Source organism: Mustela lutreola, chromosome 3 (assembly GCF_030435805.1).
Source record: "Mustela lutreola isolate mMusLut2 chromosome 3, mMusLut2.pri, whole genome shotgun sequence".
NCBI lineage: Eukaryota > Metazoa > Chordata > Mammalia > Carnivora > Mustelidae > Mustela > Mustela lutreola.
The window spans coordinates 178,253,295-178,275,581 of NC_081292.1; the positions used below are offsets into that span (position 1 = coordinate 178,253,295).

The window sequence follows — 22,287 nt, forward strand, 5'->3', positions numbered from 1 at the left end:
AAAAAAAAAAAGAAAGAAGAAAAAAATGATATAAAATGATAGCAAAAATGATCTAAAACACAGCTAAATGATATAATATGATATAAAAATAATCAGCCACATGAAATTATAGGCAAAATGATATAAAGTAATCCTTTGTTTATTTCAAAAACTGAAATGTGACTGTGAATTTTACAGGGTGTGCGTTTTACTTTACTGGAGTGATTCCCGGGGTTATTTGGGTTTGGCACATTTAGTAATGAAAGCATGTGGTCATTTGGAACCTGTCTGGTTTCTTTTTAACTTGGCAAGCTTGCCTGCTGGAGAGCTATGCAGTTTTTCTAGTGTCTGTAAGCGAGTCTATCTGTATTATTATTTTTTTAAATTTATTTATTTATTTATTAAAAGATTTTATTTATTTATTTGATAGAGAGAGAGAGATCACAAGTAGGCAGAGAGAGAGGAGGAAGTAGGCTCCCTGTGGAGCAGAGAGCCCGATGCGGGGCTCGATTCCAGGACCCTGGGATCATGACCTGAGCCGAAGGTAGAGGCTTTAACCCCCTGAGCCACCCAGGCGCCCCTGTATTTTTATTTTTCTAGACGTTAGAAGTTTGAGATTCTTTCTCTCTCTCTAACCTTTACTTTGTACAGTACCAATTCCCCTTTAACAAATTTGATTCTGGACTTGATGAATCAGGATTAGAAATAGAGATTTCTGGTACACTCAGACTAGTGAGGGCACACAGTAAAAGGTTTAATCTTAGAATCATCATTGTTTGCAAACGTTCTGAAAAACATTATAATTAAATTGTATATATTGCTTGGGTAGAAAGCATAATGCAAAAGGAAAAGAAAAGACTTAACTCATTGAAACTTCAAAGCAAAATAGGTTAGGGATCAGCCTATTAGATACCAAACTGCATTAAAAAAAATTTTTTTTTCTTACTGTTTCAGGTTTTTACTTAAATTCTAGTTAGTTGATATGTAGTGTATTTTTAGTTTCAGTAGTAGAATTTAGTAATTCATCACTTAAATACAGTACCCAGTGCTCATCAGAAGTGCCCCCCAATACCCATCACCCTTTTAACACACCCCCTGCCTCCCCTCCCCTCCAGGAACCCCCAGTTTGTTAAAGGGTCTCTCTTATGGGGGTGCCTGGGTGGCTCAGTCTGTTAAGTGTCTGCCTTCAGCTTAAGTCATGGTCCTGGGGTCCTGGGATCGAGCCCCGCATCGGGTTCCCTGGTTAGTGAAGAGCCTGTTTCTCTCTCTCCCACTCCTGCTCCCTCTTCTTGTACTCTCTCTCTCTCTGGGTCAAATAAAGTCTTTAAAAAAAAAAAGAAAGAAAGAGAGAGAGAGAGCCTCTTTTTGGTTTGCCTTCCTCTCTTTTTAAAATTCTTTTCCCTATGTTCATCTGTTTTGTTTCTTAAATTCTACATGTGGGTGAAATGATATGGTATTTGTCTTTCTCTGACTTATTTCACTTAGCATAATACACTGTAGCTCCATCCACGTCATTCCTAATGGCAAGATTTCATTCTTTTTTATGGCTGAGTAATATTCCAAACTACATTTTTTTTAAAAAAAGAAGTATATAAGAAGGGAGATGGGATTCTCAACTACAGTAAAGCATTAGCATATACTTGAGCATGCATTGTTACTCTGAAGTAACTTAGAATGGTATTCAATACACATCTGAAGTATCTTATGGATCACGTACTTGGCAGAATGAACTTTGAGACTAAACGCTTTTGTCTTGACTTGAGAAGCGTGGCACTGTATGTCGTTTTCTGCCACTTAATGGCAGAAAACACAGTCTCCACAAGTATTTCAGGAAATCGTAAACCTATAAAGTTTCAGTAGTCCCTATTTTTTTCTTCCTAAGCCCACTGACAAGTTGTCAAGGCTTCTGTTCAATGCTGGCGCATTCTTTGCTGGGCTATTCAGAGGCAAATTCTTTCCGTGGTGGTTTCTCCATGAGTATTTTCTCACAGGGTCTTTTTACATGGCTTATAGTTGTACATGTTCCAAGCCTGTATAATTTCAGGTGTTGGCTGAAGGTGATTTTCAACTAACCAGCACTAAAACGCCCATTCCCTCTAGCACTGCTACAAAATGAAGTCTTTTCCTAAGAGTCACTGTTTGAGGTGGACATACAAACACAATTTGCAGATTTCACCTACATACAAACACACACAATTTGCAGATTTTACCTACATACATACAAACACAATTTGCAGATTTTAATATCCTTACTTTAAAAACTCCCTTCCTTCCATGTGGTCCAGAAGATCCAGGTCTTTTCTGTCATCCCATAGTTTGTAGTCAGTGAGCTGGAAAACTGGAAGAAAGGGAATTATGGCATTGGCAAAGCAGACGTGTTCACTTGAGTGTGCATTGTGACGTTAAGTAGTGGTTCGCCTCCGTGGGGGCAGCACAGATCCGCAGCCACTAATCTGGAGCATTTGGGACATGTGCTCAGCCACTGCCTGATGGCTGTTTTGTCATGCCTGAGCTGTGGGGGGGGTAACCTAAATTTAGGAGTGTTCACCTCGGCATCAGCATTGGTTGGGAGACTCTGCATGTCTAACTTTACCTGACTCTTATCACAAGAGTTTTTGGGTGTTTTGTTTTGTTTCTCAAGACCTTTGTTTAGCCCGTGGGAAGGGGAGATGCAGGATAGGGTAGGTCACAGTTCAGCATTCTACTTGAATTTGAATAATGACAGCCTTGCATTCCACATTTCTACTGTCCATTCTACCTTGCAAAGGCAGGTAGATTAAACTTGTTATTCAATGTCTTTTGGAGCTGATACTTCCATCATCATGGCTCTTTCTCTCTCGGTTGAGTTATGTCCACTTTCCCACATGTTTCCTGAACACAGGTATTCTGTTTTCACCCCTGTGGTAATAAGTGACCTGCCGTCCTGGGCCTTTCAAGAGCAATGTTCTTTGAGTACACAATATGGCTGGACCCATCACCTCTGTCCTCATGCCAGGCATCATGCTGTTAGGATAAAACCAATTAATTGTTGCATGAAGCAAAAAGCACTTAGGAGTGGAATTCTGAGAAGTAACACTTAGTAATACCAAAGCTGCATCACAAAATTGGGGTATTATACCCATAACAGCATCTAACTTTTGTTTGCCATTTTGGCTCCCCTTGACTCCTCTTGGATATAAATTAAAAAAAAAAAAAAAATCAATTGGCAGCATTTGACTTTGAATAAAGCTTTAGCTTTCTGAAAGAGGAAGACTTTCTGTTTGGGAATAGAAGATCTGAGACCTGGAGTGGATTGTCTTCATTGCGCACCAGTGATTTAGTAGTTGGTAGGTCTGTTTGTCCGCCATTGATGACATCATTGCGGCTTAAAGTTGTTTTAAACAGGGTTCAAGCAGTCATGGAAAAATGTTGCCTTCTAGTGACAAAGGGCGGTTCAGTATCATAGTGACTTTAAAGGTGGTGATGGCAGCCCAGTTGGTGCCCATGTCCTAGACTTATTTTCTCATCAAGAAGGCAATGTTACAGGGCACCTGGGTGGCTCAGTGGGTTAAAGCCTCTGCCTTCGGCTCAGGTCATGATCTCAGGGTCCTGGGATGGAGCCCCACATCGGGCTCTCTGCTCAGCAGGAGCCTGCTTCCTCCTCTCTCTCTCTGCCTGCCTCTCTGCCTGCTTGTGATCTCTGTCTGTCAAATAAATAAATAAAATCTTAAAAAAAAAAAAAAAAAAAAAGAAGGCAATGTTACATAACCACTTAAACGGTGGGCTTTAGAACCAAAGCCCAGGTCTGGAGTCTTCTACCTGATTAACCTGAAGCACGGGACTTCACTTTTGGGGGTCCCCATTTCCTTATCAATAAAATGGGGGTAATAATAACATTTTGGTGAGGATTAAATGAGGTATTGCATGTGAAGTGCTTAGCATAGGGACTACCACATGCCCAGTATATGTCAACCAATATAAGTAGGTCTCTGGTGTTAGCGTAAGGCTCACTTGGTTATGGGGCGCCTGGGTGGCTCAGTCTGCCTTCAGCTCAGGTCATGATCCCAGGATCCTGGGATCGAGCACCATGTTGGGCTCTTTGCTCAGTGGGAAGCCTGCTTCCCCTCACCCACTCTCTATGCTTGTGGTTCCTCTCTTGCTGTCTCTCTCTCTCTGTGTCAAAAACTATGGACTCTGAAAAACAATCTGAGGGGTTTTAAGTGGTGGTGGGGCGTGGGAGGTTGGGGAAACCAGGTGGTGAGTATTAGAGAGGGCACGGATTGCATGGAGCACTGGGTGCGGTGCAAAAACAATGAATACTGTTATGCTGAAAATAAATAAAAAATAAATTTAAAAAAAATCTGAAAAAAAAAAAGACTCACTTGGTTACAATTATTTGGATAAAATGAAAAAATGAGGGAAAATAGTAATTTTAGCTTTGCTGGAAAACAAAAAGTGGTTGAAGGCACCAAGTGCAAAGAGCCTTGGGCTAGGAGGCTTTTGGGAGCTCTGGAAGGCAGGAGCTTGTTTTAACTCTGCTGCTTAGTAGCAGCAGAGGGTCCAGCCATAAGCATTCTGGGCCAGCAGTTCCTCCTCTTCAGAGGAGAAGGTTTGCACAAAGCAGCTCTGTTGTCCTTTCTGATGTTAGCATTTTGTGAGTCCAGGAATGAGTGATTATTTCATTTTAAATACCTCACTGTGGTAGACAGTGTATAAATATTTACAAAGCTGAATGGAATCTGCCCACCTTATCTTTGGAATGTAGATGATTTGGTTTTATGATATGCATTGTAATAACATAGAAAACAGTAGTGATGCTTTTTGAGATTAAAAAAAAAAAATTCAAAGCCACAGGAAAGCTGGTGTAATAAAGGATGACAAATGGATTGGCCTAAACAACAGAAATTTATCAAAGTTCTGGAGGCTAGAAGCCCCAAATCAAGGTTTCAGTAGGGCTGATTCCTTCTGGGGACCCAGGTAGGGAATCTGATCCATGCCTCTCTCCTAGCTTCCGGGTGTTGGCTGGCCATCTTTGACGTTCCTTGGCTTCTGCTGCATCATCCCCTCCTCTGCCTTCAGTCTCCCCTAGCATCCTGTCTGTGTGCATGAGAATGATACCTGTCATGTTGAAGTAGTGGGTCTCCCTACTCCGGTGTAGGGAGTACTCTAGTATGAACTCATCTTAACTAATGACATCTGCAGTGACCAAGGTCACATTCTGAGCTACTGGGGGCAGGACCTCAACATACAAATTTTGGGGTAATGCAGACCAACCCATAGTAACCTGCTTGTCCTGTCCTCTAGCTGCAACCTGGTCAGCCTGCCCGCCCTTCCTTCCTTCCTTCCTTCCTTCCTTCCTTCCTTCCAGTAAATGCTATTGTACAGTATAGGTGGATGGATACTGGACAGTTTTATAAGGAATTTTCTTCACAGGAGCTTTAAAGGTGTACATAAGTGGTCACCAGCTAATTCTCAGCAGTTAATCCATTCATTTATGGATTACCTATAACTTTTGTTTCTGACATCATTCCTTTCTTTTTCTCTCTCTGCCCCTCTGATGCTCTTCTCTTTCCTCCTCTCCTTGTTGGCCTGGCTCTGTGCCTGCTTCACTGGGCATTTCACTTGGTCGAAGCAGACCATTCTGCCACCAGGTGGTGTACAAGGATCAGGAAAGGAATTGAAAGACGTTGGCTGGTGGGGCTGCTTTTCAGTATTTTAATTCTGGGAGAAAAAGACTGACACAGTGAATCAAAAATGTGATTCTGAGATTTCGTGGATCTTACTTTCTTTCCATTTAATGTTATCTTCTTTTATCGTAGAAACAGAAACCAGAGCTGGAAATCTTGAGGAAAAGAAACCTATACGATTTGATGAATTTGGTTAATAGGAGATTCTGATTCACAATAGATTTGACAGTAATAGGGGGCTGAGATGTGGAAGCAAGGTTCTCAGGTTGGTGGGCTGCTTCCTCAAACAGAGAGATTCAGAAATAACAAGGAAAGGAAATCCACTGTGTGGCCACATGCTACAGAATGACATTAGTACAGTAGGGGACTTCAGCTGTCCCCTAATGCAGCAGTGTTACATGAGACCTGTAGCCCAAATGCCCACAGCCATCACAGTGTGCTTGGCTTAGCGTGAATACTATTTTGGTAGTATTAGTACTAAGATTAATGGCCAACATTAAAATAATCCCAGTATTTTACATAGTTATCAGATTTCAGGCTTCTTTTGGGGGAAAACAAAAACAAAAACAAACCAAAACAATCTGAAGATCCAGCAATACCGTCAGATCTTTCTTTTTCATGGCAATACTTCAGTGTGGCTGAGTTGTGCCTGTCCCTTCAGTCAGGACAGGTGCTTTCCAGTCTCACTCTGTGTTTTCGACCCCTATTATATTACCCTGAACCTTTACCTTCATTTGAAAGGTTACCTGCCTCTGCACCCAGCCCGGGAAAGGTATTTGAGTATTTGACCTGCTCTCCGGTTTCATAGGGGAGGACACAGGGCCTGGAGTGGGAAGCCGGTGGCTGGTGGAGGGCCACACCTGCCCCATGGTTCCTGCTAACCCTTGCCCGCGCCCCCCCCCCCCCCCCCCCCCCCGTGAATAGGACCTGGCGGGGGGTGGGGGGGTGGGGGGGTGGGGAAGAGGAGACGAACACTAATTAACACATGAACTGTTGTCACTCAGTTGTGGAAAAGGAAACTGGAGTCTCACACACACATAGGTGAAAAAAAGGGAAAGCCTGAAGCACACGCCTTACAGAGAACTTGGAGAGGATGAGTAGAGACAACCAGAAGACCACTGGTCAGCAGTCAAAAGAGAGAAAGGGGCTCTGAGTGACTTATGGGCAAGTTTGGGCTGTCTTTGGGGCAACCTCTGTATTTGAGGGTTGGGAAGGTAATGAAGGGGACTAGGTAGCCAGCAGGTCGGGTAGAAACTGGATGGCTTATGATTACCCCAAGAATCAGCAGAATGCCCCTCTGTGTCCCTGCGGAATGCCTGCCAGAGCCTCTTTCCGTCCCAGTGTGGGAACCAGTGAGGGAAAATAGATGGAGGTGCAGCGATTCTAAAGGAAGAAGCAGAGGACGTGGTGCTGGCCTCCGTGCAGAGGGAGGGCGGTGTCAATGGGCGGACCTGCCCCCCTGGTGACTCTGAGCAACCGCAAGCATTTACTGAGAGTTTTCTGTGCTAGACTCGGCCGGGCCCGGAGGCGGACGGGGGTGATACCGTTGCAGCCCCCCAGGGCCCCGGCCTGGTGATGCATTTCCTTAATCAGATTTGGGCTGGCCTCACGGTTGAAGGCGTACCCTACTCGGGACCGAATCTAAAACAGTTGTTGAGCTGCATGTCACAGGTACACAAACTCTGTAGCCCTGAAGGAATGAGTCCCCAGAGCAGTTGTGTGCAACCCTTTTATAACTGATTCCAGAAGAGTAGCTCCATCTCTGAGTTTGTGGACACTTCTCTGCATTCGGGGCCAGAAGACTGTTCAACCAGCCCGGGTAAGCGCCCAGGAGATCTGGGGGATCCAAGGGCTATACTCATCTACTCATCTAGAGGAAAGTGGTTCCAGTGGTAAACCTATGATGTCCAATAAAACCCCGGGCTTTTAAAAGGTCATCTCAAGAAAACTTTCATGTTCTCTAAGCCCGAGAGAAAACCCAATTCTCTGCTCGGTATTATAGGGCTTGGTGCCATTGCTCAAACTTCGCCAGTCCCACCCGTATTTATTGTGTCCCAGTTATGAGCCAAGAACAGAACTGGACGTGATTCTGGAGAACTGTGCCGACGAAGAAGGGCCCGTGAGAGTTTCTTTTCTCCTTGCTTTCTTACCGCTTCCAGCTGTGTACTTTTTCCCTGTTCTAAGGGCAGAGTCGCACCCATGACAAAGTGAGGCATTTCCCTCCATTTTACTTGCTTATTTAGTTTGTCTGCACGGAGGAAAAAAAAAAGAAGTTTCAGTTCATTCCTATTCCAAAGAGGGCATCTTCCTCTTTGACACCAATTTAGTTCTTTGGCCTGAGGTCGCCCTTCCTGGAACTTGGCTTTCTCACCTCGTAGAAGGTCATGGTTTGCTTCACCAAATGGTGGCTTCTCAGACTGGGGAAACAGTGTTGTTCATGGGAGTTTTCTTCCTGGTCGGGGCAGTTCTCTAAGAGCTTCAGTATCGATACTGAATAAAGAGCTGCTCTTTTCTGTTAACATTTCCCTACTGACCAGCTTTGCATAAACATATTTTTTTCCCTGCTTCTTTACCTCCCTGTGGATGACCTTTTCACTAGGCTCAGTGTCTTTGTCCTTGACTTCTTTCCAGTGTCCTCCTCCATCTCCCCTCCTTCTTTCAGGCACAAGCGGTAGCAAGACATGCACTTGACAGTACCGCCCAGTCTGAGCATATGCTATAGGAGCAGGTTGCTTGAAACACACACCCCTGATATCCATGATAGCTCTGCTGTGTTCCGTTCTGTCCTTTTTAATTAAAGACATGCTGATTGTGATGCCTGAGTTTGTCAGCCTGTTATAAAAGCAATGCTCTAGTTCGTGTGAATAGAGCCTAAACTATTGGCTCACGCTTTTGCTCATTCTCCCTTTTTTTAAATTTCATTGCCAGAATTAAATAGCCTTGATTTGAAATTACAGAAAAATAGCTATGGGCCCCCATCTTAGTAGGGCAACAATGACCTTTTAAAAAATTAAAAAAAAATTTTTTATTAGCATATAATGTGTTATTAGCCCCAGGGGCACAGGTCTGTGAATCGCCCAGTTTACACACTTCACAGCACTCACCATAGCACATACCCTCCCCAAGGTCCATAATCCCACCACTCTCCCCCTCCACCCCCCAACCCTCAGTTTGTTTTGTGAGATTAAGAGTCTCTTATGGTTTGTCTCCCTCCCCATCCCATCTTGTTTCATTTATTCCTTTCCTACCCCCCAAACCCCCACATTGCCTCTCAAATTCCTCATATCAGGGAGAGCATATGATAATTGTCTTTCTCTGATTGACTTATTTCGCTCAGCATAATACCCTCTAGTTCCATCCACATCATTGCAAATGGCAAGATTTCATTTCTTTTGATGGCTGCATAGTATTCCGTTGTATATATACACCCATATTCTTTATCCATTCATCTGTTGACAGACATCTAGGTTCTTTCCACAGTTTGGCTATTGTGGACATTGCTGCTATAAACATTCTGGTGCATGTGTCCCTTTGGATCACTACATTTGTATCTTTAGGGTAAATACCCAGTAGTGCAATGGCTGGGTCGCCCAGGTAGCTCTGTTTTCAACTTTGTGAGGAACCATCATGCTGTTTTCCAGAGTGGTTGCAACAGCTTGCATTCCCACCAACAGTGTAAGAGGGTTCCCCTTTCTCTGCATTCTCGCCAGCCATCTGTCATTTCCTGACTTGTTAATTTTAGCCATTCTGACTGGTGTGAGGTGGTATCTCATTGTGGTTTTGATTTGTATTTCCCTGATGCTGAGTGATGTGGAGCACTTTTTCATGTGTCTGTGGGCCATCTGGAGGTCTTTGCAGAAATGTCTGTTCATGCCCTCTGTCCATTTCCTGATTGGATTATTTGTTCTTTGGGTATTGAGTTTGATAAGTTCTTTATAGATTTTGGATACTAGCCCTTTTATCTGATATGTCATTTGCAAATATCTTCTCCCATTCTGTCAGTTGTCTTTGATTTTGTTAACTGTTTCCTTTGCTGTGCAAAAGCTTTTGATCTTGATGAAATCCCAGTAGTTCATTTGCCCTTGCTTCCCTTGCCTTTGGCGATGTTCCTAGGAAGAAGTTGCTGTGGCTGAGGTCGAAGAGGTTGCTGTCTGTGTTCTCCTCAAGGATTTGGATGGATCCCTTTCTCACATTGAGGTTCTTCATCCAACAATGACCATTTTTCATGTTCTTTCCCTATCCTCCTTCTCCTTATGCAGGCTTAGTCCCATGGTCACACCCTTGGTGGAGGTGTCCCATAGGGGGACATGGGGGGACCAAGGGAGGAGGCGTTTGTCTGCAGGATCTCTTGAGTAGCGAGGAGCGTGCAGTCTCCTTGAGGTATAGTTTTATTTGTTGAAAACACTTTGACATTTACTTAGTATTTGGCCTTCAGATAGAATCCTGACTAATTTTTATTGAACTTGCTAATATTCTTTTCATTAAGCATTTTTTCTAATTATAAAATCATCCATATGAATTTGGGAAATTCCAGGTAAGTACAAAGAAGAAAATAACATTTGTAATTCCAGTCTTCCAACATAAACACCATGAGCAGTTTCATGTCTTTCCCTTATATAATGTCTACGTAAGTATACTTTTAAATTGTTGCTGTAATGCTCCGTGTACCTTTTTATATTCTTTTTTTAAATGTAACATTATACTGTAGGCCTTCTCACTTATTGAATCATTTAACAAATGGCATTTAAAAATGTCTCTATTGTTGGTAATTTAGTTAGTTTACAGTTTTATAGTTTGTGTGTTACTATAAAGAACTACAGTAAGCGTTAATGCCTAAATGTTTATCTGCATTTTAAGGCACATCCTTAATCCAGATTTAAACAGTAGGGTCATTGGGTCAAAAGGTATGGGGACTTTTTGGACTCTTGGCACTGGCTGAGTCAAGATTGGGATTCTAGAGAGGACTGTTGTTTTTTAAACATGAGAGAGACTTGGAATTATTTAGTATGTGCATGTAAGGAGTCTCAGAAGGGAGGGACAATGTCAGAATGCTGAATCCACCTTCCTGAAGACATAGATGAGGGCGGGCAACCAGAACAGAAGGTGATAGGGAACAAGTCAATTGGTTGGGGGTGCAGGGGGTGACTGAGTTTGTGCGTATAGATGTGTACTGGTGTGGGAGGAGCTAAGGGAATCCTGTGGAATGATTTTGATCCTCTTGACTTTTATCTTCCCAGAGTCAGGGAGTAAGGATGGAGGTAAGGCATAGGAGGGGCTTGGCCGTGACTTAGCAATAACCCCTGTGGGGAATAGAAGGGGGCAGTTGCTTAGCAACCCCTTTACTTGAAGAGGTAGATGGAGAGTTTCCAAGTAACACTGGAGATTTCATACCCATAAAATAGTACCGATCTGCAAAGCCCTCTGCAGTTTTTCTCAGGAGTGGCTGATGCTTCAGTAGAGAAGCAGAGAGGAGGGTGGATGGGCTGATCTGGATTGGGAGTTTGTTGAGTGGCTGCAGCAGTTGGAAAGGGGGTTAAGGAGGTGAGGATTCCAAAAATAGTGTTATTTAAGCGATGTATTATGGGTTATAGGGTGCCATAGGATTGTATGGGTTTATATTTGCAGCTCAGATCTTGAAATACAAGCCAGCCCTGCATATGTGGTGTTGGTGAGGTGACAGTGTTGGGGATAGGAAGAGGTTCCTGGATGCCTCTCTTCTTGTAAGCTAGTCGTGGGTCTACTAGATTTGTAAACTTTAAGAACCAAAGCTGCTTCTGGATGCTTTCACCTTTTATCTTTAAGGAGGAGGAAGATGCTAACACCGGTTCAAAACAGCAGGCTAAGTAGATTGGTATTGGTCTGCTTTGTGCTTCCTGCAAAAGCCTAAGGGTACCTCCCTGGACATGCTTCAGAAATAAAATTACGAAAATGCCCAGAGTACTTTGCATTCTGGGTCAAAGTTACAAATTTGGGCTATCCCCAGTTAGGTCAAGGATTATACTAGTGGACACTCTGAGGACAAAGAATGCTTGGATTAACCAGACATGTTTGGATTTAAAGGATCATCTGGTACAGAACCAGACCCCTCCGAAGGGCTTCTGAGATAAGAACGGGGGGTCTTGGTGAAGCTGTGTCCACCCGAGGCCAAAGCATTTGGGCTAAATGTAAGAAGTCAACCCCGCTCAACACAGTTCATTGGATTTTATGGTTATTTCTGGAGTTAGCATTTTCCAGAAAGGTATTACCAGTCAGCCTCTCTATTACTCCTCCTATCTCAGCAGTACTATGGAAGGGGAATGTCTGGGCGTTATTTTCTGAAGTCAGATGAAGTTTGTTTATGACATCACTTGGCTCTTTGTAAATATTGAAAGAATCCTTCCAATTGCTTTCCTCCTACTCTCAAGCTAATGCTAATCAATAAAGATGTTTGATTAACCTCTTGAAACCCATTATTCAAAGATGCCTTGAATGACTAAATTGATAAATTAGATAAAATTAATTACTGGAGGTGATGAACTCCTGTGAGTCACTACAACTCATTCTGCTGGTTCTCTCAAGCCACCCTAACTCTGGAGGCATGACAGACACCAGACACCACAAACACGAGCTATGTTCTATCTCAGAGGAGAACTTGGGAAGGCTAAATCTCTCAACACTGTCTTAAGCAAGGCAATTATGGGATAAACTTGAATCAATTTGTTGCTTCTTTTGAATTTAGAACGTATTTCTATTTATATGGGCTTTTATGTATCAGATTCCTGATCATCTTTTCTCTTTGAACTGGTTGTTAGGAGAAAGAGTTGCTCTTTGTTCATTGCCCTACATTGTTGATCTGTTTTTAAGAAGGGAGGCCCTTGATCCTGAGAGACTGTTGCAATGTAGAAGAACTAGAAAGTAATCCACAATGAAACTCAGCCCTACTTCCAGCCTCTCTCTGGAACTTTGGGTATCCATCTGAGTGCCCCCAATTAAAAGTAGCACTTACTTAGCCTGTGGAAAAATCTGGGAGGAATCACAATGATGACCTTGAGGTCTGGAGATAGAACAGTAAGAAGACAACAGGAATCCAGGGTTATTTCTCCTGGAATGAAAATGATTCATGGTCACCTGAAAGGCTGTCTTCAAATATGTGTAGACTTAGTTACGACATACCATCTTTTAATATACTCTGTGGATAAAATCAGGGAAAACTGGTTTAAATTTTAACAGAAGGGATTTAGGTTAGATGGGAAGAAAAAAAATTTTCTGACAGGAAATGCAAAGTGAACACTAAGAAAATGTGTCAATTTCATTTTCCTAGACATCTCTAGACCATTTGCTAGACATTGGATTAAATAGACTTATTCATTGGTGATGATCCAAAGCTGAGGTTTGTTCTCAAGATTCTGAGATTTTATGATTCTATCACCATTCCACCTTATTTATTTATTTATTTATTTATTTCCACCTTGTACTTTCAGAATGTCACTTTTAGGATGATCTCTTCTTGGAAGTAAAAATACCTTTCTCAATTCAATTCTTAGAAAACAGTGACTGTGTTCCCTTACTGAATTATTTATACCTGTGCTGACAGTGAAATGGGTATTTAAGAAAATGCTGCCTTCTCAGCAGATATTTAAAATTCCAGTCTGAGGGTGATGTTTCTTAAATTTGCTAGATGAGCAAGGCTTTCACACTTGCTTTTCCTCGCTGATGATACCTTGGTCCTTAAGTCCTTGTTCTAAGAGATGTTTTCTTTCTAAGACACAATATAACCTTATTAAGAAGACCTCAAATTCTGTAGGTTGGAGGTACGAGGAGCTCTGGGGAAAGAACCTGGTTACTTTTGGCTCTCAGATCACCGCCTAGTGAGTTTTTATGACCTATGTTCTGATATTCAGAGCCAAACCTCTTCAATAAAAGGAGGTGGATATTTTATTTATAAAAAGTTTTTAAAGGGGCAGCTGGGTGCCTCATTCTGTTAAACATCTGCCTTTGACTCGGGTCATGATCCCTGAATCCTGGGATTGAATCCAGAGTCGTGGGGCTCCCTGCTCAGTGGGGATTCTGCTGCTCTCTCTTCCTCTGCCCCTCCCACCTTGTGTGTGCTCCCTCCCACCTCAAGTAAATAAATAAAGTCTTTTAAAAAAAGTTTTTAAAATTTTAATTATTTTGGCTTCCAGTATATATCATTCTTTTCTCCATAACACACTTAACCTCTACTGAACTTTATTTTTTTAAGAAAAGAAAACAAAGCAAAAACCTGATGAAATAAATTATGATTCTAAACTTCTCACATGGTGCATTGAGAAAATTTAATCTTCCATCAAATAAATATACCATCTGACAGTTTCTGAAAAGCATTATCTACTGTACCTCCAAGTTACCAAAGTAAATTTCTGCATGTTATGATGTCTTCCATTCATTTACAGCTTTTAAAATGCGTTAGAATATAAACCCTTACTTAAAATACACATTTTGAAACTTAATTGAATATAGATCCGGTTGCTTCCAGATAGGCAACACACTATCTCAATTGTTACAGTTATATCATGATGACAAAGACAACTCCTACATGAGATGGTCTATTCTAATGCTCTCAGCTAAGTTACCCACAAAGCAGAGGAAAGACCTTTGGGTTAAGGCAGTTTGATCTTCAACAAAGCTATCAAGAACACGTAGTAGGAAAAGGACAAGTTTCAATAAGTGGTGTAGGGAAAATTTGTTATTTACATGCAAAAGAATGAAACTAGACCCTTCTTTCATTCCGTATTAAAAAAAAAAAAACCCAACTCACAGTGAATTAAGACTTAACTGTAAGATCTGAAACTGCAAAATGACTAGAAGAAAGAATAGGGAAAAAGCGTTATGACATTGGTCTGGGCAGAGACATTTTGGATATTACCCCAAAAGCAAGGGGAACAAAGGCAAAAATAAATAAATGAGGTTACTTCAAACCAAACAACCTCTTCACAGCAAAGGACACAATCAACAGAACGAAGAGACCACCTGGAAGAAAATCTTTGTAAATCATACATCTGTTAGGAGGTTAATACCCAAAATATATAAGTAACTTAAGTCAATAGCAAGAAAAAAAATAACCTGATTAAAAAGTGGACAAAGGATCTGAACAGGGGCACCTGGCTGGCTCAGTCGTTAAACGTCTGCCTTCGGCTCAGGTCGTGATCCCAAGGTCCTGGAATTGAGCCCTGCATAGAGCTCCCTGCTCGGTGGGAAGCCTGCTTTGTCTCCCACTCCCCTTGCTTGTGTTCCCTCTCTCGCTGTGTCTCTCTCTGTCAAATCAATGAAAATCTTAAAAAAAAAAAAAAGGAACTGAACAGGTATTTCTTCAAAGAAGGTGTACAGATGGCCAACAGGTATATGAAAAGATGCTCAACATCATTAATCATCAGAAAGATGCAGATCACAACAATAAGAGATCACCTCACATTGGTTAGAATGATTGTTGCCAAAAAGACAAAAGATAGAGTGTTGATGAAAATGTAAAGAAAAGGGAACATTGTTGGTGGGAATCTAAACTCGTGCAATCATTATGGAAAACAGTATGGAGGTTCTGCAGATAATTAAATATAGAACTGATGTATGATCCAGCAACCAGCTTCTGGGTATATTTTTAAAGGAAATGAAATCACTATCTTTTTTTTTTTTTTTAAAGATTTTATTTATTTATTTGACAGAGAGATCACAAGCAGGCAGAGAGGCAGGCAGAGAGAGAGGAGGAAGCAGGCTCCCTGCCAAGCAGAGAGCCTGATGTGGACTCAATCCCAGGACCCTGAGATCATGACCTGAGCCGAAAGCAGAGGCTTATCCCCCTGAGCCACTCAGGTGCCCTGAAATCAGAATCTTGAAGAGATACCTGCACTCCCAAGTTCTTTGCAGCATTATTCACAATAGCCAAGATATGGAATTAACCCAAGTGTCCATCAATGGATGAATGGATAAAGAAAATGTGGTATATATATGTGTGTGTGTTGTGTGTGTGTGCATGTGTGTGTATATAATGGAATATTTTCAGTTATAAAAAAAGAAAGAAATCAGGCGCCTGGGTGGCTCAGTCAGTTAAGCGTCTGCCTTTGGCTCGGGTCGTGATCCCAGGGTCCTGGGTTCAAGTCCTGGGTCAGGCTCCCTGCTCAGCGAGGAGTCTGCTTCTTCCTCTGCTCCTCACACTGCTCGTGCTGCTCTCTCTCTCTCTCATAAATAAATAAAATCTTTAAAAAAAAAAAAAAGAAAGAAATCCTGTTATGGTGATATCATGAGTGAACCTGGATGACATCACGCTCAATAAAATAAGCCAGACAGAGAAAGACAAATAGTGCATGATCTCACATATGAAGAGGAGTCTAAAAAGTTGTAAGTCATAGAGGCATATAGAGTAGAACCATGATTACCAGGACTGGGGAGGTGAGGGAAATGGGGAGATGTTGGTTGAAGAGCACAGAGTTGCAGTTTTAATATGAGTAAGTCTAGAGATCTGCTGTTCTTGATGACAACTACAGTTAATTACACTGGGTTGAATACTGGAAATTTACTAAGGGAGTAGATTTCAGGACTCTATCGCATATACTCAATAATAACCAATGTGAGAAGACGAAATATTAATTAATTTGACTATAGTAAACATGCTACTATAGACAGATGTAGATTCGATCACTCTGTTGTATGCATTCAATATATACAATTTTTATTTAAAAAAAAAAAAAGACTGAGAATGTAGCCCCTTTCTTGCTTTCTCACCCTTTTCTAGTGCTTTATCTTTCTTCCCTTCCCTTCTCTCCCTTTTCCCTCTATTGTCGTTATGTTGCCATAGTTGTGATATGGAACTTGGGTGTAATTTTTAAAGTAAACTCTTCTGCAGTTTTTAACACTTTATTTATTCTTGTGAAGGAAAATTTTATTGTTTTCTCAATAAGAGTATGTAGCTCTCTATTTTTTTGCATATAATAATTTGTGACTCCAAAAGGGAATATATAATATTTGAAACTCGTATCTTTCCCCTCTAATATCAATAAGTCATGTTTGTGATGCACACGTTTCCTTGTCCTTGGATGGGTTAAATGTAATTTTCAGATGAGATAGCTTCATACTGGTGAGAACTTTTTCATTTGTGCAGAATTATCATTGCTTGTAAACCCTGCCATTTAATTTCCAGTGTCTACGTAGAATGATTTAGCTGATCAAGTTCTGTTTTTCTCTGTCCTTTGTTTGTTCTAGATACATTTCATATTGCTTTTCAGTAGACAGGGGAAATTGCGGCTGCAGAAATGGTACACGACTCTCCCTGACAAAGAGAGGAAAAAGATCACCCGGGAAATTGTTCAGATTATTCTCTCTCGTGGTCAGAGAACAAGCAGTTTTGTTGACTGGAAGGAGCTAAAACTTGTTTATAAAAGGTGTGAGTAACTGTCTATGAGATCTGTCTTTCTCATTATTGTTTTGGATTGTTTAATCCTGAACATTTTTTATTACAACACCAATTGCATCATTTACTGAAATCTTTGGAGTCTGGAGCCCAAATATTTGTACCAGTAGACTTAACAGAAAAAGAGCTCTCATTTATTGAAAGGCTTTCCATGTGCCAGGATGTGCCAGGATGGATTCTAGGGATGTGATCTACATGTGGATAATGCAGTGCATCAAGAAATAGCCTCTGGGGGGCGCCTGGATGGCTCAGTGGGTTAAAGCCTCTGCCTTCTGCTCAGGTCAGGATCCCAGCGTCCTGGGATCGAGCCCCACATTGGGCTCTCTGCTCTGGAGAGCCTGCTCCCTCCTCTCTCTCTGCCTGCTTCTCGGTGATCTCTGTCTGTCAGATGAGTAAATAAAATCTTAAAAAAAAAAAATTAAAAAAAAAAAAAAAGAAATAGCCTCTGGGCACCTGTTACATTTCCAGCACCTCTAATGACTGCAGATGCCTTAACAAACAAGACGGGCACCAGAGCTGCTCTTACGGAGCGTACTCATCGGTCAGGCAAACAAAACCCTATCCGTTAGTAACAAATGCTGTGGGAAAAAATGCAGGTGAAGGGGCTAGAGCGATGGCCAGCCCTTATTATTGCTATTATCACTCATCTTTGCAAAGGAGGAAACTGAAGCCACAGAGAGTTTCTAAGTAATTAGTCTTCAATCACAGGAAATAAGGGGCAGTTGGGAGAGCCGGAATTCAGATGCATATCCTTTTTGCTTTTTTTTTTTTTAATTTTTAAAATGACTTTATTTATTTATTTGAGAGAGAGCACATGAGTGGGGATGGGGGAAGGGCAGAGGGAGAGGGAGAAGCAGGCTTTCCACGCAGCAGGGAGCCGCACTTGGGGCTTGATCCCAGGATCTTGACATCATGACCTGAATCAAAAGCAGATGAGTCACCTGGGCACCCCTCCTTCTGGCTTTAAAACCTATATATTTTCTCATTATTGCACATGCTTGCCATAGCAAGACCGTACTGGCAAGCAACCTCAGTTTATAGATAAGGAAACTTTACCTAAGAGGTAAAGCCATTTTGCCCATAGGCCCAAATAATTGATGTCTAAGCCAGGACCAGAACCCAGCCAACCGGACTCTGCATTCAGCATCCTATTGCCACTTCCAGAAGCAAAATGCACATTGGGAAGGCTCTTGCAAAGGGTGTTTCTAAAACCTGAAAGGCAAAAACAGAGACAACTTGGCAGGCTATATTTAATGGAGTAAATTACCAGGAAGTGCCCGGGCAGAGCTGCTGCTGCTGGGTCCAAGGTTAAAGCTTTTAGTACGAGCCTCCGGAGAGATGTCCGTGAAGGCCCCGTTTAATAAGCATCCCAGGAACAGCAAGGCAAAGTCCCAGGAAGCACTTGTCAACAAGAAGCTTGTCCCTATCTACTCTCTGCCTACTGGCTTTTAAAACCTTTGAGTTCATTTGTGATTTAAGCCATTGTTTGAAGAATAGGCTTTAACAGTTCTCTCAACCGATATTTGCAGTGCCTGAGTACATCATGGTGAGCAAGGCAGACTCGGCGCCTGCCCTTGGGAAGCCAGTGACCTAGTGGGGCAGAGACAGGCCATGAAATGGGCAATGAAGAGCACTAGCTGCTCTGATGGGAGAGGCTCAGGAGGGCAGAGCCCGGCATCCAGCCCAGGGTGGGAGGTCAGAGGTTTCCAGGAGGAAGGACATCCACACTCAGAGCTAAGCGGGGAAGTCGGCGTTAACCACACAGATGGGGGTGGGGAAGTGGAAGAAAGTCACTGGAGGACGGGCTGGGTGGGCTGAGGGCCGGTCACATACAGGAGTGCAACACCATGTCAGGTGAGAGCTGGGGTCAAAGCCTTGAGGTTTAGAAAGGACACTCACAAGCCGCGGAGGGGTGTGAGCAGGCACCCTCCCCATAACGGTGGGCTGAAAACCACGTCTGCCTGATTATAGTTCCTCAGGGTAAAACGGTGTTGAGAGTCTTTTATGTAATTAATCGGTACAGCCCAATGGGCATGCTATTTTTATATATTCTCTTTCACGTATTGGGAGGCTATTGGATGTGATCCATGATGGCTTCTTTCTTGGATTTGGATGGGGGGAGCTTTGCATATTCACTGCAGAAAACACCATCTTTGGGGTATTGGATGTGTCATCTTATTTTACTTTTCTTTCTTCGTGTTTTTCCTTTCAAGGTATGCTAGTTTGTATTTTTGCTGTGCTGTAGAAAATCAGGACAATGAGCTCTTGACTCTCGAGATCGTGCACCGTTACGTGGAGTTGCTGGACAAATACTTTGGAAATGTGAGTGCTGTTCTGGTCTCTTTGGAATCAGTTCCTATTTCAGCTCTTATGTCAGTTCTGTCTTTATCACTTTCCTTCCCTCTCTCAAGTCTAAAGTACGAATTGCATTTGCACAAGGATCAGAATATGAGGCATTCTCCCCCTTCCCATGGTTCTTTGTAAACAAAGGAGCCAAAGCTTTCAAGAGACAGGCTGTGTCTCTCTCTGTCTTCAGACCACAACCACCATAGAGAGCTCGTTCAATGAACGAGAATTTAATTGTGCAGGGTTCCTTGATATTTTCCTCTTCGTTCTTCATTGCCTGTCATCTCTCTGCTATTTTGACTTTTTAATCCCCTCTCCGGCTTCTTTCAGTACGCTCCGAGTGTTCTCTAATATTATTTATACATAAAAAAATGCCAAACACATACACAGGGAAACCAAAATCCTTTTCCTATTGCTACTTAATTTCTGTGCACTTACTGCCCAGTAATATCCTGTATGAGGTGCCCCCATCCTTAGAACTCATTTACTCTTACGGCTTGGGCTTCTCCTTGAGGGTTCCCAGGAAATCATGAAGGTACCACTGGCCCCTTCCTAATGGTCAGGACTAGGGATGCTTCTCCAGCCTTCCCCTGACCTCCCTACAGCACCGGATTTTTGCTCCTCCCTGCTCCTCTTTCTTTTTTTGCCACAACCCTGAGTTCTGCTGGTTCTCCTCCTGTTTCTAATGGCTTGGTTTCTGCCCCTAGCTCTCTTCCTCCCCCCTGCCCTTTCTACTCTCCTTGTATGTCTGTCTCCCTGCCTGCCTTCTTCTGGAATCTGGGACCAGATGGCTCTCTTTCCCTCTGCCGAGGACGGTCTTCTCTGGGCTTCTCCTAGCCGTCTCAGTCGAAACATATCAAGAGCTAAAATCTTCTTCTGCAAACCTGTTGTGTCTTGTGATTGAGTTTATTATGTCCCAGGATCCTTCAGTGCTTTTTTCTTTCTTCTTCCTCCACCCTTTGCTAAAGGCTGCCTTTGTCTGTTCAGATGGGTCTACAAACCATCCCTTCCTTCCACTCTCAGTAGTACAGGCTTACCTGAGATAGCAGTTTTGCTTTTGCTTGAAACCTCATCTCTGGCCCTTTGCACCTCTGGGCTTGTCTCTGCTTCCCTTTCCTGCCTTGTTAGTTACCGTCTTCCTTGCAGTGCATGGATCCAGGTGACGGTCGTCCTCAGCCACTTTCCAGCATCTATACTAAATAAAAGCCCAGCTTCTTAGCCTGATGTTCAAGCTTTCTAAACATCAGTCCCAGACCACTTCTCCAACCTTCTCACTGTTCTCTCTCTTTTCACCCCTGATATGCTCAGTGCTCTGGCGACGTAGAACAGCCTGGTATCATCCTTCACTTGTGCAAGGTTTGTATGAACACCAGACCGTAAGTGTCTTGGAATCATGACCTGGCACTTAGTTGTTTGATTTTTTCCAACACTTGTGAGTCACTCTGGGGCAGATTTTAGCAAATGTTCCAGGAACATACCAGCCAGTTCACGGTCTTAAGAAATAAATCATTGGATTTGGAATATATTTTCTCTCAGTCAGGTACCTTCCCTGTTCCAGCTCACTGAGGATTTCTAGTAAGTGTTGTTGGGACAGAGCACTTTCTGTGCTCCGGTCAATGGAATGAGTAGCATTCGCAGTGTTGGTGGTGGTGGGGGGGGTTATCTGATTACTTGCAACTATTTCCACAAGGGTGAGTATTCAAAAGGCTTTTGAAAGAATGTTCTCTCCCTCCTTCCCTTCATCCTTTTTATTCAATCCCTTTACTTTCCTTTGTAAATGATGTTAGAAGATGACCTTAAATGTTGCTTGGGAGATTTTAGATCGTTGGTCAGTGTATAGAGAGTAAGATAGCCAGACCATTTCCCTTTCTCTTTCTCTTAGCTCCCCATGTTTATTTTCATGTTTTAAAGAGAGATTTGCAAGTGTATAATTGCATGTTTTTGAACATGGGTTTATTTAATTTTATGCTTTCCATTATTCAAAGGAAGCCTGACATTGTCAAATCCACTGCAACCTTGGCCTTTTGTAAAGGCCTGAAGGTGTTTTCCTGAGGCCCAGGTTTCCCAGGACCTGCCTTCTCTCCTTAATTTCTGTACTCTGGTTTGACCTGTTGTGTTTTCCTAGATTTCCCTGACTGTGGTAATGTGAATGGGGGTTAAATTTTGATGTCAGTCTTATCTGACCAAATATTAGATATTTCAGATCACGTTGCTTTCTTAAGAGAATCTAAATCACCTTCACCAAAGCTGAGTGAGCCCAGTTAAGATATAAGGAGAATCAGAATGAATTCCTATTTCTCTAACATTAATTTTTCATCCTATTTTTGGCCTACCTTTAGACGCTCTGTCTTTGCCATGGACCAAAATTTAATTCACTAAAAAATTCAATGAATCTTTTATTAAGCTAAGAGCAGCTAAGAGCAATTCAAGGCTATCTGCCCAGTAGGTGTTCAGTTCTTATTAATTAACTGTGATGAGCAAAGCCTACCAGTACTGATTCTCATTGACATCATCTCAGGAATAATATATTTCTCTTTGGCTCTCTTTTCCTCTTGTGTTAATCCTGAAGGTTTCCTGGAATTCTGCCCTTAATATTATTGAAGAGAAGACTTTGTACCAAGCTTCTCTTGGAAAATAACACTGGAAAATATTATCTTCCTATGACAGATAAATCAGAATCTCTGGCTACTAATTTATGTGTTTTTCGAGCATTTTTCAATTCCAGGGAGATTTACAAGGATTAACTAGTTAATCTTTCGATCTTCAGTAAACAGCATTAACCCCAATTTATGGAGGCTAAGAGGAAATACCCCAGAATCTCCCACTAGATAAAGGTCTGTCTGAGGATTTAGGCACCTGCTATATTTTCCCATTACA

At 42.2% G+C, this 22,287-nt stretch overlaps 1 protein-coding gene across 1 annotated transcript in view; it reads left to right on the forward strand.

The window, feature by feature from the left end:
- AP1S3 (adaptor related protein complex 1 subunit sigma 3) overlaps positions 1-22,287 on the forward strand; it is a 55,257-nt gene that overhangs the window by 22,786 nt on the left and 10,184 nt on the right. The window contains exons 2-3 of the mRNA XM_059167901.1: positions 16,857-17,035; positions 19,278-19,386. Of these exons, the coding sequence (XP_059023884.1) occupies positions 16,857-17,035; positions 19,278-19,386 (288 nt within the window). The remainder of the gene's footprint in view (positions 1-16,856; positions 17,036-19,277; positions 19,387-22,287) is intronic.